Below are 15,999 nucleotides of genomic sequence, written 5' to 3' on the forward strand. Positions count from 1 at the left end.
CAGCCACCTAGTGGCTCCCACGGAAATGCTTCCAAAACTAAGCACAGCAGTGACTTCCGAAATAGCAATTAAATGTCAAAAACTTAATAAAGATTCCAGAGTAGGTACAAATTTTTAATATTTTTCTGATAAAAATAATTGTGCATGTATAAGGAATTGGGAAAATACAGAAAAGTACAAAGAAAAACCTCGAACCCCCTGCCCTGCGTCGGCACCCATCTGTGGTCACCCCGAGATATATTCATACGTAGCTTTAGGCAAAGTCGAGGCCATTGCGTACACATGGTTTGGGCATCTCCTCCTGCCCGGGAGGACACACGGCCGCGGACGCGGCTTCCCACGTGCGGTACAGGGGCTGGACAGGGGTGGCCTGGACAGTGCGGGCCGCCCACTGCGCTCGGCTCCTCTGTCACACCTCAGCCAGACACCACGAACCGCTGTTTTAATTTCATCTTGTTCACTTGGCAAAAACAGCATTTACCCTAATTTGTATTTCAATCACTAATGTTGCAATTTTTTCAAATACTTATTGGTGATTTTATTTAGTTCTGTGACTTGCCTTTTCCTGTGACTTGCCTCTAATTTCACCGGATAGTCCTCGTCTCCTGACTCTAGGGTCTGTCAGCTGGCGCCTTGCTCCAAGCACTCGCTGCCCTTTTAAGTCACGTGTGTTGCCGCCACGCGGATGCTGACAACTCCCAGACTCAGGCCTTCTCTCTGTGAACTTCCCGTCTGACCCCGACACACGGGCCCCACAGATCCTGTCGCTGATGCGGATGTTCTCACACACCACTCCTCAATCCACATAGGGTTACATTTCAATGCACAGCGTGAGAGGAGACGTTTCGAGGGCTCACCAAGGGCCACGACCCCTGTGCCACTGCTGCTTTCCTGCCTCGGGGCCACCGTGACCCCATCTCCGCGCTCCGCCCGATACCTGGCCCGTGGCAGCCTCCTGACTGCTCGCCGGTAGCCCTTCCCAGCCCTTCCTGCCCGCTCTCCCCGGACCAGCGGCTCTGCCGGGGCCTCCTCCTCCCTCGGGGTTCAGAGTGCAGCCCTTACCTTTGTGTTACTAGGTCTTGTTTTGAATCAACAAAAATCAAAAAGGCCCAGAGGCGCCCACCTTGCTGCCAACTCCTCACGTGGGCATCCAGCAGGCGCCATGGCCCCCTGCCCTCGCGGCGTGGGACAGGCCTCCCCAAGTTCCTGACAGCGGGGCCCTCCCCTCGCTGCCAGGGCTGACAGCACCACGGCACACCGGCCTGTCCCCATCCCCTGGAAGGGGCGACACGGGAATGAGGAGAGCAGCCACTCTGGAGCACTGCCTCCTTCGCAAACTGCCAGCAGTGGCTTCACAGATACATCTTCTGATCCTTTAAAAACGTACAGCTCTTAGTAGGAACAGACATTTGCGGGCTGGCAAGGGCCCCGTGTTCAACCACGGCCACACTTTCCCTCCAGACTTGAGAACTCAGACTGCAAAAGGCGCGTCAGTGCCCGTCCCATGCGTCACCGTCACCGGTGCGAAGCACGAAGGCCACCACGCGAGGTTCCCAGGCCCAGGAGTAAGGGAGGGTGGGAGGGCGGTGACCGGGTCACAGGGAGCCCGCGGCCGCACTCACTTGAGGGCGCTGAGGTTGAACTCGTAGGCGTTGTCCCAGAACAGGACCTTGCTGCGGTAGTCCCGGTCGGCGCTGCAGGGCACCAGGTGCAGGGCGGCCGTGGTCGGCCAGATGATGCCGTCCTCCTTCAGCCACACGTCCCGGGCGTACAGGATCGACTCAATCATGAACTCAAACTGCACAGGAGGAGACACACGGGGTCAAGGTGACCGAGGCCGGCATCTGACCGGCAGCCTGGGAGGGCGGATCTCGGACCCGCACGCCAGCGGGGGCGCCGGTCCCCTCCACGGCCCGGGGTGCGGTCACGCGAGCTCCCCCTGGGCCCGGCAGCAGCCAGGAGAGCCCGCACCCTCGCCCCCTCCCTCGCCCCCCGACGGCTGGTGCTCCATCTGTAAGAGCCCCGAAGTGCTGCAGGGTTTTAACTGTCAAACCATGCAAGTTTGGCCTGGGGTATTCTCAGAATTTTCATGAGTCTGTAACTTGACTGACATCACTTCTTAAAAACATGAAACATTAAAGCAGGAGTGCCACGGAGGTTCACCTGGTACCTAAGTCAGAAGAGCAGCCCAACACCGCCTCACCCCTCGGAATGCACCGGACAGACGGGGATTGGGGCTGTTCACAGCCCCGAGGAGCCAGCCTTCGTGCCTGAACCATTGTGCCGGGGAGTACGGCTCAGGCCAGAGGCACTTCATCCTGCAGCTGATGGGAAGCCCCAAGAGGGTTTTTTTCTTTAATTTAGAAGTAATTCAGTATGGAAAAATTTAGAAAACTCAGAAAAGCACAAAAATAAGTCATGCATAAACTCAGCACCCAAATGGAACCACTGTTTGGCAGTTTATCCTCAAGGACTCTTCACCTACATGCACTCATGGGAAAATTACATACAGATAATTTTTATTTTTTTTTAATTATCACTAGTAAATCAGTCTATAAATTTTATAAATTTTAATGCTTGGGGATCCCTGGGTGGCTCAGCAGTTTGGCGCCTGCCTTTGGCCCAGGGTGTGGTCCTGGAGTCCCGGGACCAAGTCCCGCATTGGGCTGTTGCATGGAGCCTGCTTCTCCCTCTGCCTGTGTCTCTGCCTCTCTCTCTCTCTCTCTCTCTCTCTCTCTCTGTGTGTGTGTCTCTAATGAATACATAATCTTTTTTAAAAAATTTAAAAAATAAATTTTAATGCTTGTATGGCTCTGAGTAACCAGAAGCAAAATCAGGATACAGAACAGGAACCTCAAAACACTCCTCGTGATGGCTTCTGTGGTCACCTCTTCCCACCACCTCCAACCTCTGGAAACCACTAACAGGCCTCCCTGTGGTTTTGTCTTGAGAATGCCTCATAAATAGAATCATATAATACGTAATCTTTTGAGACTGGCTTCTTTCACTCATAATACCAACTTTTTCATAGGCTAAAAGGTTCTGTTCTGTGCTTTCTATCCTGTTCAGTTTACCTGTCTTTCCTTGTTACAGTATCACACTGTTTTAACTCTCTATGTAACTTTAATCATGCCAGTCTAATGTCTCTGGGGTTTGTCCATGATATCTGTATATCAATAGTTCATTCCTTACTGCCCGGTAGTATTCCACTGTGTGCATGGACCACAGTTGTTTATCCAATCACCTGTTGAAGGACACTTGGGTTGTTTCCAGTTTTTGGCAATCAGAGCTAGTATAAATATTCACATACAGGTTTTTGAGTGAGCACAGCTTGTGTTTCTCCAGTGTAAATACTCAGAAGTGTAATAACTGGGTCATATAGTAAATGTACCCATAAATTTATAAGAAACTGCCAAACTCTCTTCCAGAGTGGCTGCGTGATTACTATGGGTTTTAATTGCTCCATAGCACCTGGTGTTATTGTTTAAAAGTTTAGCCATTTCATTTTAATTTGTATTTCCCTTATGGCTAATAATGTTTAATGTCTTTTTGCATGCTTATTTCTCATCCATATATACACTCTGGTAAAGTATCTGTTCAAGTCTTTTGCCCATTTTTCACTCAGGCTGTTTACTTTCTTGTTGAATTTTGAGAGTTCTTTGTATATTCAGTATACACATTAGATATGCAATTTGCAAGTATTTTCTTCTAATCTTACCATGCCTTTTCATTTTATTTTACAGAGCGACACTTTTAATATTGATTAAGTCTGGCATATCAACTTTTTCTTTAATGGATCATGCTTCAAAAATCAACTAAAAAGGGCAGCCTAGTTGGCTCAGTGGTTAGGCACCTGCCTTCGGCCCAGGGCGTGATCCTGTCCTAACAAGTAAAAAGCAACTCTTCTTAGACATGTAAGAGGTATTAGGTCACAGTACAATCTGCTCCCTCCGAAATGAGAGAATTAAACAGGCTTATACAGAGAATCACAAATTACTAGAGCAGAAACCTCCCCTGGAACCACACCAACTGTGATTGATGAATTGCTGGAGGTTCGGTGTGGACAACTCTGAGTGTTACACACTCCAGGCAGGCTCAGTCATAAGGGCACCCCCACATGTTTGTGAGTTTTCCCTCCTGGACCTCTACCACCACATTACTAAAAGCCTGTTTAAAGCAGTTCCTTGGGCAGCCCCGGTGGCGCAGCGGTTTAGCGCCACCTGCAGCCCAGGGCGTGATCCTGGAGATCCTGGATCGAGTCCCGCGTTGGGCTCCCTGCATGGAGCCTGCTTCTCCCTCTGCCTGTGTCTCTGCCTCTCTCTCTCTCTGTGTGTGACTATCATAAATAAATAAAAATTAAAAAATAAAAATAAAATAAAAATAATAAAAAATAAAATAAAAAGTGAAGGAAAATAGACTTTCTCAGATAAAGAGAAACTGAGGGAATTTGTTGTCAGGAGACCTGCCTTCCAAGAAACATTAAAAAGAAGTTCTTTAGAGGGAAGGACATGATACAGACTGAAATATATAAAATTATAAACGAAGAGATATTGCAACTGATATCACACAAATACAAAGGATTGCAATAGACTACTATGAACAATTATATGCCAATAAACTGGATAATCCAGTAGATAAATTCCTAAAAAACATACAAACTGCCACAACAGAATCATGAAGAAGCAGAAAACCTGAACAGACCAATTATTAGTAAGGAGATTGAATTAGTAATCAAAAAATTCTCGGCCAACAAAAGTCCACAGTCAGATAGCTTCACAGGAGAATTCCACCAAATATTTGAAGATCAATACCAAATCTTCTCAAGCTCTTCTAAAACACCAAAGAGGATGGAACACTTGCAAACTCATTTTACAAAACCAGCATTACCCTGATACCAAAGCCAGATGAGGACACTTTACAAGGAAATTATAGACCAATATCCCTGATGAATATAGATGGAAAAATCCTTAAATAAAAATTAGCAAACTGAATTCAACAGTACATTGAAAGGACCATATGCCTTGATCAAGTGGGATTTATTCCTGGGATGCAAACACACTTCAACATAGTAAATCAATAAATGTGATATACCACATTAACAAAATGAAGAATAAAAATCATATAATTATCTCAATATATGCAGAAAAAGTATCTGATAAAATTCAACTACATTCTGTGATAAAAAAATAAAAAAAATGAGTGTTAGGAGAACATACCACAATAATACCACATAACATAATAAAAGCCATATATGTCATGCCTAGAACTAACACCATACTCAAAAAGCAGAAAGCTTTCCTGTAAGATCAGGTGAAAGACAAGGATGCCCACTCTCACCACTTTTATTCAACATAGTACTGAAGTCCTAGCCACAGCAATCAGGCAAGAAACAGAAATTTAAAAAGCATTCAAATCAGAAGGAAAGAAGTAAAACTGTATTTGCAGATGACATGACATTATATATAGAAAATCCTAAAGACTCCACCAAAAAAATTGTTAGAATAAACAAATTCAATAAAGGTGCACAATATGACATCAATATACGAAAATCAGATGCGTTTCTATACACTAACAATGAACTATCAAGAATTAAGAAAATAACCCCAGTTACAGTTGCATCAAAAATAATAAAATACCTCAAAATAAATTTAACCAAGGAGGTAAAAGACAATGAAGAAAGAAATTAAAGAAGACACTAATAAATAGAAAGACATCCCCTGTTCACAGATAGGAAGAATTAAAATTGTTTACATGTCCACACTACTCAAAGCAATCTACAGGTTCAACTCAATTCCCATCAAAATTTCAAGGGCATTTTTCACAGAAATAAGAAAAGCAATTCAAAGGCTCCAAATAAACATAGCCATCTTGAGAAAGAACAAAGCTTCCTGACATCACGCTTCCTGATTTCAAACTACATTACAAAGCTATCGTATTTAAAACAATATGGTACTGCCATAAAAACAGACACCTAGATCAATGGAACACGACAGAGTCCAGAAATCAGCCCATGCATACATAATCAATTAATTTTCAAAAAGAAGCCAAAAATATACAATGGGGGGAGGAGAACATCTTCAAAGTGGTGCTGGGAGGGACGCCTGGGTGGTTCAGCAGCTGGGCATCTGCCTTTGGCTCAGGGCGTGATCAAGGAGTCCCGGGATCAAGTCCTGCATTGGGCTCCCTTTGGGGAGCCTGCTTCTCCCTCTGCCTGTGTCTGTGCCTCTCTCCTTTTTTTTTTTTCATGAATAAATAAATAAAATCTTAAAAAAAAATGGTATTGGGAAAACTGGATTACTGCATACACAAGAGTGAAACTGGACCCCTATCTGACAACACACACAAAAATCAAGTCAAAATAGATTAAAGACTTGAACTTAAAACCATAAAATTCCTAGAAGAAAACACAGGGAATAAGCTCCTTGACACCGATCTTGCCAATCATTTTTTGGATTAGACACCAAAAGCAAGGGCAACAAAAGCAAAAATGAACAAGTGGGACTACATCAAACTAAAAAGGCTCTGCACAGCAAAGGAAACCATCAACAAAAAGATAAACTATGGAATGGGAGAAAGTATTTGCAAACTATATAACGAATAAGGGGCAAAAACCCAAAATATACAAGGAACTCCTACAACTCAATAGAAAAAATATTGTTCTAATTGGGCAAAGGTACATTTTTTTTTTCCAAAGAAGACATACAATGGGCAACAGGTACATGAAAAGGTGCTCAATATCACTATCGGGGAATGCAAATCAAAACCACAATGAGGTATCACATCATACCTGTTATCTCTATTATCAAAAAGACAAAAAGTGGGATGCCCGGGTGATGGAGTCGGTTGGGCACCCCACTCTTGGTTTCAGCTCAGGTCACAATCTCAGGGTGGTGGGACTGAGCCCCATGTCAGGATCTGTGTGCAACAGAGAGTCTGCTTCTCTCTCTCTCTCTCTCTCTCTCTCTCCCTCTCCCTCTCCCCTCCCCCACCGCTCCCACATGCTTTCTCTAAAATAAAAAATTAATCTTAAAAAAAAAGACAAAAGGTAATAAATGCTGGCAAGAATATGAAGAAAAGAGAACCCCTCAACATTGTTAGTGGGAATGTAAACTAGCACAGCCACTACGAAAAATAGTAAAGAGGTTCCTCAGGAAATTAAAACTAGAAAATACCATGTGATGGGCAGCCTAGGTGGCTCAGTGGTTTAGCGCCACCTTCAGCCCAGGGCGTGATCCTGGGGTCCCAGGATTGAGTCCCACATCAGGCTCCCTGCATGGAGCCTCCTTCTCTCTCTGCCTGTGTCTCTGCCTCTCTCTCTCTGTGCTTCTCATGAATAAATAAATAAAATATTTTTTAAAAACACTGAATTTGGGATCCCTGGGTGGCACAGCGGTTTGGCGCCTGCCTTTGGCCCGGGGCGCGATCCTGGAGACCCGGGATCGAATCCCACATCGGGCTCCCGGTGCATGGAGCCTGCTTCTCCCTCCGCCTGTGTCTCTGCCTCTCTCTCTCTCTCTCTCTCTGTGACTATCATAAATAAATAAAAATAAATAAATAAATAAATAAAATAAAAACACTGAATTTTATTAAAAAAAAAAAAGAAAAAGAAAATACCATGTGATCCAGCAACCCTACTTCTGGGTTTACATCCATAGGAAAAAAAAGCATTATCTCAAAGAGATCTGTACTCCCATGTTCACTGAAGCATTATTTACTATAACCAAGATATGGAAACAACCTAAGTGTCCACTAACAGATGAATAAAGAAAATGTGAAAAAAAAAGAAAATATGAGAGATATATACATGTGCAATACCATAAGATATATAACTATAGATACACACAATGGATTACTCAGCCATGAGAAAGAAGGAAATCCTGCCATCTGCAAAAACATGAAATAAGCCACAGAGAGATACACAAAAACTGTATCATATTGCTTATATGTGAAATCTTAAAAAAAAAAAAAAAAAAAGTTTTAAGTTGAACTCACAGAAACAGAGTAGAAAAGTAGTTACCAGGAGCTCAGGGGTGAGGAAAATAGAAGACACTGGTAAAAGGGTACAAACTGTCAATTATAAAATGAATAAAATATTAACTGTAGTGACTACAGTTGACAACACTGTCATTGTGAGGTGACAGATGTGTTAACTCAACGGGGGGAAGCTGTCAATAATGTATACAGATATCAAATCATCATACTGCATACTTTAAGTATCTGACAATTTTATAATTACACCTCAATGCAAATGAAGGTAGATGACAGATGGATGGATAAATAGATGATAGATGAAGAAGTGAGCTTCAAGAAAGATAACAATTGAGGACTATTTTTAGTTCTCAATTTAGAAAAAGTTGGAAATGATCTACAAAGTGAATATAACATCAATTTATGAAAATATGAATCTTAGGTTCAAATCATCAAAGCGTGTTCATGTGAGGTTCTAAACCAACATGCCTTTGAGCGTTAAATTAATTCACCCTTAATTTATGCTCACTAAATTCCCTAATTTTATTTGCTTAAAAAAATATAATTTTAAAAAAGTGAAAGAGGGGATCCCTGGGTGGCGCAGCGGTTTGGCGCCTGCCTTTGGCCCAGGGCGCGATCCTGGAGACCCGGGATCGAATCCCATATCGGGCTCCCGGTGCATGGAGCCTGCTTCTCCCTCTGCCTGTGTCTCTGCCTCCCTCTCTCTCTCTCTCTCTCTCTGTGTGTGACTATCATAAATAAATAAATAAAAAAATTTAAAAAAAAAAAAATAAAAAATAAAAAAAATAAATAAAAAAGTGAAAGAAAAACCAGGAACAAAGAACAAACGGAACACGGCAACAAATGTGGTAGATACATTAATCCAACTATGTTAATAATCATTCTGAATGTTGATTGTCTAAATGTACCAATTACAAGACAGAGATTATCAGAGTGGATCAAAAACTAAGATGCAGTGAGGTGCTGCCTAAAGGAAATCCACTATAAATGTACAGACGAGGGGCGCACGGCTGGCTCACTCAGAGGAGTGTGCAGGTCCTGATCTCAGGGTCATGAGGTTGAGCCCCACATGAGGTGCAGAGATGACTTGAAGAAATTTTTTTAAAAAGAAAACTTAAAAAAGTAAAACAAATAAATAAATATACTGACACATATAAAAGTAAATGGATGGGGAAAGATCTCCGCTGCTAACACTAATCAAAAGAAAGCAGCAGTTAATTTCAGACAGAGCAGACATCAGAGGAAGGAAGTTATCAGAGATAAAGGGGGCAAACACAGTGATAAAGGGGTCAATTCTATAGAAGACATTAGGCCCCTAACAACCGAGCATCACCGTAAGGAGAAACAGATGACTCGGGAAAGGGCAGGATCCAGCGGAGAGAAAATCTGCAAGGACACAGCCGACTCAACCCCACCCTCTATCCGCTGGACCTAAAGCACATCTAGAGGCGTCTTCATCCAACACCACATGCCTCCTTCCCAAGCCCACACCAGGAGAGACACATTCTGGGCCATAAGATACATCTTAACCAATTTGAAAAATAGAAACTATACAATGTCTCCTCTCAGACCACAAAAGAATTAAACTAGAAATCAGTAACAGAAAGTTAGCTGGAAAAAAAATAAAACTAAAAAAAAATAAAGAAACCTTGAAAGATTAAACAACATTTCAGGGGGGGAAAAATACACGGATCAAAGAAGAAATCTCTTAAAAATATTTTGAATGTTGCCAAACTTCTTGTGCATTAATTGACAGTCATGTAGACTACAAACATAGGTTACATAGACTTATTTCTGAATACTGAACCAGCCTTGAATTCCAAAAATAATCTCTTCTTTGTTGTGACGTTATTCCCTATATGCCCTGCAGGACTACATCTGCTAGTATGTCTGAGGAGTTCTGCATTTATGAATATGAGTTATCAGGCTGTAGTTTTTGGTTTGGGTCTGGTAACCACAAAGAGCTGAGAAGTCTATCCTCTTCCATTTTCTGAAAGCCATTGTTCCGATCTGGCATTGTTTCTTCCTTAAACGTGTTCATACATTTTACCAGTGAAATAATTTGGGCCTACAGATTTCTCTTCAGAAAGTTTTCAACTATAAATTCAGTACCTTTATTAGTTATTTGATTATTCGGGTTATCTACTTCACTGTGGGTTAGTTGTGTGAAAGTCTGCTGTTTTCAAAAGAATGGATCTTTTTCATCTAAATTACTGAAGCTACGTATGGAGGGAGCCAGAGGAGGAGTAACAACGCACTCAAGACCAGGTCAGTAGGGGCCCCTGGGGGCTCAGTGGCTGAGCATCTGCCTTTGGCTCAGGTCATGATCTGGGGTCCTGGGATCGGGTCCCGCATCAGGCTCCCTGTGCCCGCTTCTCCCTCTGCCTGTGTCTCTGCCTGTCTCTGTGTCTCTCATGAATAAATAAATAAAATCTTAAAAAAAAAAGAGAGAGATGAGGTCAGTATACCTCAAACTCCAGTCTTCTTTCCCAACCTTCCTGCTACCATATGCTTCTCAAAGTCCTCAAGGAGTGTCTCCCTGCACCCTGTCCTGGACCTATTGCTGCATTACCTGGGGGAGACACAGTGGAGTGTATTTACTCCACCTTACCTGGAACTGAAGAGAGATCATTGCTATGTATGATTTTTATTCTTAAGATTTACATGTTTGAGAGAGCGTGAATGGACAGTGGGGAGGGGCAGAGGGAGAGAGAGCTAAGGCAGACTCAGTGCTCAGTACATACCCCAATGTGGGGCTCAATCTCATGACTCTGAAATCATGACCTGAGCCAAAACCAAGAGTCGGACACTATCTGACTATGCCACCCACACACCTCGCTATGTATGATTTTTTTTTTATGTATGATTTTTTAAAACAAAACTGGAATCATATCGTACATGATTTTTTGTGCTTTTTCTAAAAAATCCAACCTACGGTTTTCCTCTAAGATTATTACAAGTTTAAGGTGTACAGCCTGGGGATTTGGTTTGTATGTACTGTGAAATGACCACAATAGGTTTAGTTCACATCTATCACCTCATATTGACACATTAAAAAGAAAGAAAGGCGACGCCTGGGTGGCTCAGCGGTTTAGCTCCTGCCTTCAGCCCAGGGCGTGATCCTGGAGACCCGGGATCGAGTCCCACATCAGGCTTCCTGCATGGAGCCTGTTTCTCCCTGCCTGGGTCTCTGCCTCTCTCTCTGTGTCGCTCATGAATAAATAGATAAAAAAGAAGAAGAAGGAGAAGAAGGAAGAAGGAAGAAGGAGGAAGAAGGAGGAAGGAGGAAGAAGAAGGAAGAAGAAGGAAGAAGAAGGAAGAAGAAGGAAGGAAGAAGAAGAAGAAGAAGAAGAAGAAAGGGGATGCCTAGGTGGCTCAGAGGTTGAGCGTCTGCCTTCAGCTCAGGGTGTGACCCCAGGGTCCCGGGATCGAGTCCCACATCAGGCTCCCTACAGGGAGCCTGCTTCTCCCTCTGCCTGTGTCTCTGCCTCTATCTGTGTCTCTTCGTGAATAAATAAAATCTTTTTTAAAAAATAGAAGAAAATGGGGATCCCTGGGTGGCGCAGCGGTTTGGCGCCTGCCTTTGGCCCAGGGCGCGATCCTGGAGACCCGGGATCGAATCCCACATCGGGCTCCCGGTGCATGGAGCCTGCTTCTCCCTCTGCCTGTGTCTCTGCCTCTCTCTCTCTCTGTATGACTATCAAAAATAAATAATTAAAAAAAATATTTTAAAAAAAAATAGAAGAAAATGAAAGAAAAAGAAAAAAAAACGTAAGCCTTGTGGTAGAAACTCTCAGATCTACGGGCTGACCTTTGAACAAGCAGGGACTAGGGCACTGACACTCCGTGCAGTCAAAAATCCACCCATAACTTTTGACTCCCCCAAAACTTGATTACTAATAGGCTGCTGGCGTCCTGAAGCCTTACTGGTAACACAAACTGTCAATCAACATGTATTTTATGTTATTTGTATTGTATACTGTGCTCTCACAATAAAGAAAGCTAGAGAAAAGAAAATGTTAAGGAAATCATAAAGAAAGCCTGACTTTGGTTTGTATGTACTGTGAAATGACCACAATAGGTTTAGTTCTCATAAAGGAGCCTGACTATACTGCCCCATATTTATCAAGAAAATCCCACATCTAAGTGGACCCACATGGTTCAAACCCGTGCTATTCAAGGGTCGACTGGACTCTCGAGATGACTGGCCCGGACGTTACACAGCAGTGTTGCTGCAGTCACCAGGCTGTACTTGACGGCCCGGGGCCCGCCTCTCTTGTACCCGGCAGTCTGTACCTATGACAAACGGCCTTCCAGTCCTTTCTCCCCCTGCCAACCGCAAATTTCATCTCTTTTCCTAGGAGTTCGCGCTGGTATTTTTGTTACCACATATAAGTGAGATCACACACCATGTCTGACTTATTCCATTTGGCATAATGTCTTCAAGGTCCATCCGTGCTGTCACAAATGGTAGGAACTGCCGGCCTCACGGCTGTCCTACCCCAAACAGATGTCAGAACCAGGTGGTTTCACCTCACCGTGACAGCCATAGCTCTCCCCAGACACTCTGCTCACAACAGCCCCTCTGGGCCCCGTCCACACCCCCTTCCTTGGCACAATCCACAGCCGTTCCAAGTGTCCCGGCGTCCCTTACCAGCAGACAGGTCCCCATCCACTCAGACACCAGCACATCCACCTTCTCCGGCAGCACCACATCCTCCACCTTCTGCTGGAACACAGTGATGATGTCGGCAAAGCCATTCTGCATGACCAGCTGCCCTGTGTGCTGGGCCATCTCACTGGCCTCCACCGCATACACCTGCACGTCACAGAAGGATCATCAGTGTGCGGCCCACCCACAGAGCAGCCTGTCACCTGCCCTCCCTGGGCCCGTCACTCCAGCTGAGTCAGAACCAGCCTCAGGGAAAACAGCGACAGAAGGGACTGGGGGTGCGCAGCGGGGCAGCCGGGCCTCGCTGTGCTATTTCCAACAGTGGAGCCTGACCAGGGAGCTACCTCTAATCTTAACTCCACCTTCTGCCTAAAATCAATAGGGGGCTGCAGGTGGAGAGAAAGCTCTGCACCCACGCTGGGCACCCACCGCAGGGGCCCTCCTGGGTCAGACCCAGCGGCAGGGATCCCCTTCGCACAGCAACATACCCCATAACTGACACCTGAGAGCAATCGGACCTTAAAGGTACCAGTGGCTGAGACGATTTCAAGCCCAGGTGGCCAGAGGAAGGTCCTGCGTGCTACATCGTGGTTCTGACAGCCACTGAACTCACAGTGGTCACTGTCCTGCAGCTTCACTTGCAAACTAGGAATTTCAACCACCTGCATCAGGGGCCATCGTGGGGCTTCAACTCTGGGAGCCCCACACTTGCTTTAAAGGGATCTACACGACACATGGACACGTGTTTCTCTATTTAACTGAAATAAACATTTTACAAAACATATCCCGCCACATGCAACCCACTCCGTGTCCGACTCTACTCTGTGCGGTCTGTGACTTATCCCGCTGATGTCACGACCCCCGACGGGCTCAGGCTGCAAGAACACAGCACCCGTCCCCCTGACGTGGAGCCTCTGCGCGTGAAGGACGCTTCACCGGGACCCAGCCCAGGAGCCGCTAAAGGGAGAGCCATTTCTCACTCACTGCTTTGGGCTGCGCATAATGTGCGCAAAACAGGCTGATGATCCCAGTCCCACAGCCGACATCCAGGATCACTTTATCTTTCAGGGACTCTTTATTCTGCAGGATAACGTGGTGGTATTTAGTAGTTCGCGGCTGGTCTGCCAACATCTCCAAGTGAAGTTTCTAGAGGAAATACACATTAGGAATCACTGCTTGTAATCTGAGCTATGCTGATCCCTGGTTTAAGAAGGAAGACCAGAGGGATCCCTGGGTGGCGCAGCAGTTTGGCCCAGGGCGCGATCCTGGAGACCCGGGATCGAATCCCACATCGGGCTCCCGGTGCATGGAGCCTGCTTCTCCCTCTGCCTGTGTCTCTGCCTCTCTCTCTCTCTCTCTCTCTCTCTCTCTCTCTCTTTGACTATCATAAATAAATAAAAATTAAAAAAAAAAAAAAGAAGGAAGATCAGAGACTGAGCTAACCCCTTGACCCCACCATCCCACACCTAAAACTATGAGCAATAAAGAGGTGGGGAGAATTGAAAGACCTAAATATGCCAGTAGGTAAAAATACAACAGTGAAGGAATGGAATGGAAGTTTTTGGAATCCTTCCAGGCAGCGTGATGCTGTCTGCAGCTTCTCCCTGCAGCTCCCCGAGAGCCAGGTGAACAGAGAGGAGGGGACCACTCAGGAGGTGGTGCAGACACTGCCCTCCTGACCACTGTTCCCATCCAATTCCCCATCAGGTCCAACTTGGCCAAGTATCCACCAAGAGAGAATGTGGACAAGCCACCAGGAGAGATGCTAGAGGAGGTGCACAGGAAACTATAGCTCTGGAGGGTAGGTGACAACCCCACTGACCCTCAGGGAGCTCGAGGGCCCCAGCCACGTCCAGAGGGAGGAAAACATGAAACCTGAAATAACATAGCACCCATGGAAATCACACCAACCTCCAGGAAACAGAGAAAGGCTCCTCCAAATGGTTCATGAAGCCACAGGTGGCCGCCAGAGCCTGGAAAGGCCGCACGCACAGCACCGTCCCCCACACGTCACTCCTCAGGTCTCACGCTGCAGAAAACCCAGCCTACACACGCAGCGCTGTGAGGCAGACACTGAAGCTACCCAGACACGTCAGCACAGACAGGAAGTCAGCACGGCACCCTCACAAGCCCATCCGGGCTCCTCACAAACCACTGAGGACTGAGAAACAAAGAGATTGAGGATCAGAGTGGACACAATCGAGACTTGGCCACCTCGCCTAGACTAGTCCACCTTAACAGAAGGTCAGAACTGGGGTGCTGACATGCACCGTGCTGCCACCAGGGGAAGAAAGCCCGGTGGTGGCATTATCACCACGTAAAATATGCTTCAGATCAAGGAACAGTCCCTGAGAAGAACAGGGTCAGGTCATAGTAACAGAGGAATCACTTCAGCAAAAGCGCATAATGATTCTAAACATTTTTGTACCTAATAACAAAGCTTCAAAACACACAAAGCAAAAACCAATAGATACGGAACAAGAAATAGACAAATTCACAGTTATGGTCAGAGACTCCAACACCCTTCTCTCAGTAACCAACAGAAAAGTAGAAAGAAAATCAGTAAGGACACAGACTTGAACAATCTATCAACCAATTTAATCCAATGCTTATAGAACACTGTACCCAACCACATAAACCAGTAATACACAAAAAACATCAAGGAATAGATTTAACAAGACATATACAGCACCCTATGTGGTCAAAACCTTAAAACTGAGAGACGTAGAGTAAGGTGGAAGAAATGAGGACAGTCAGTGCAATGTTATAAACATGTCACTTCTCCCTAAATTAATGGAGACTTTCCCTGCAATACCAACTAAAACACCAGCCAATTTGGCATGGGGAATGGTGCATAACACATGGTAACAAAATTAGCTGCAAAAAATTAGATGATAGATAAGCCTAGCCATAAAAGTACTAAAAAATAGGAGGACTTCTAGAGGCCCAGTTCTCCCAGATGTTCAAAAGCTTCAATAATGAACATCTGGAACTGCAGAAGAAATGAACAGACTAACAAAACAGAACAGAGATTACAGAAAAAGATCCTAGAAATTAAATATATGATAAGCATGCATTTCCCGCAATCAGGAAAAGGAGGATCATCCAATAACTGATGCTGGAACAGCTGGATATTTGGGGGAAATTAAGTTCTAATTTTACCTTATTCTTTACAACTAGCAAATTCCAGATTGATTTAAATATTTCAGGGGATCCCTGGGTGGCGCAGCGGTTTGGCGCCTGCCTTTGGCCCAGGGCGCGATCCTGGAGACCCGGGATCGAATCCCATGTCGGGCTCCGAGTGCATGGAGCCTGCTTCTCCCTCTGCCTGTGTCTCT

The 15,999-nt window shown here is 45.0% G+C and overlaps 1 protein-coding gene across 1 annotated transcript in view; it reads right to left on the reverse strand.

Moving 5' to 3' along the window:
- Positions 1 to 1,092: 1,092 nt before the first annotated feature.
- PRMT2 (protein arginine methyltransferase 2) overlaps positions 1,093 to 15,999 on the reverse strand; it is a 28,449-nt gene continuing 13,542 nt past the window's right edge. Inside the window, exons 5-7 of the mRNA XM_041734672.1 lie at positions 13,646 to 13,807; positions 12,644 to 12,808; positions 1,093 to 1,798 (exon numbers count right to left, since the gene is read on the reverse strand). Of these exons, the coding sequence (XP_041590606.1) occupies positions 1,619 to 1,798; positions 12,644 to 12,808; positions 13,646 to 13,807 (507 nt within the window). The 3' untranslated portion in view covers positions 1,093 to 1,618. The remainder of the gene's footprint in view (positions 1,799 to 12,643; positions 12,809 to 13,645; positions 13,808 to 15,999) is intronic.

This window comes from Vulpes lagopus, chromosome 20 (assembly GCF_018345385.1).
Source record: "Vulpes lagopus strain Blue_001 chromosome 20, ASM1834538v1, whole genome shotgun sequence".
In the NCBI taxonomy this organism is placed as follows: domain Eukaryota; kingdom Metazoa; phylum Chordata; class Mammalia; order Carnivora; family Canidae; genus Vulpes; species Vulpes lagopus.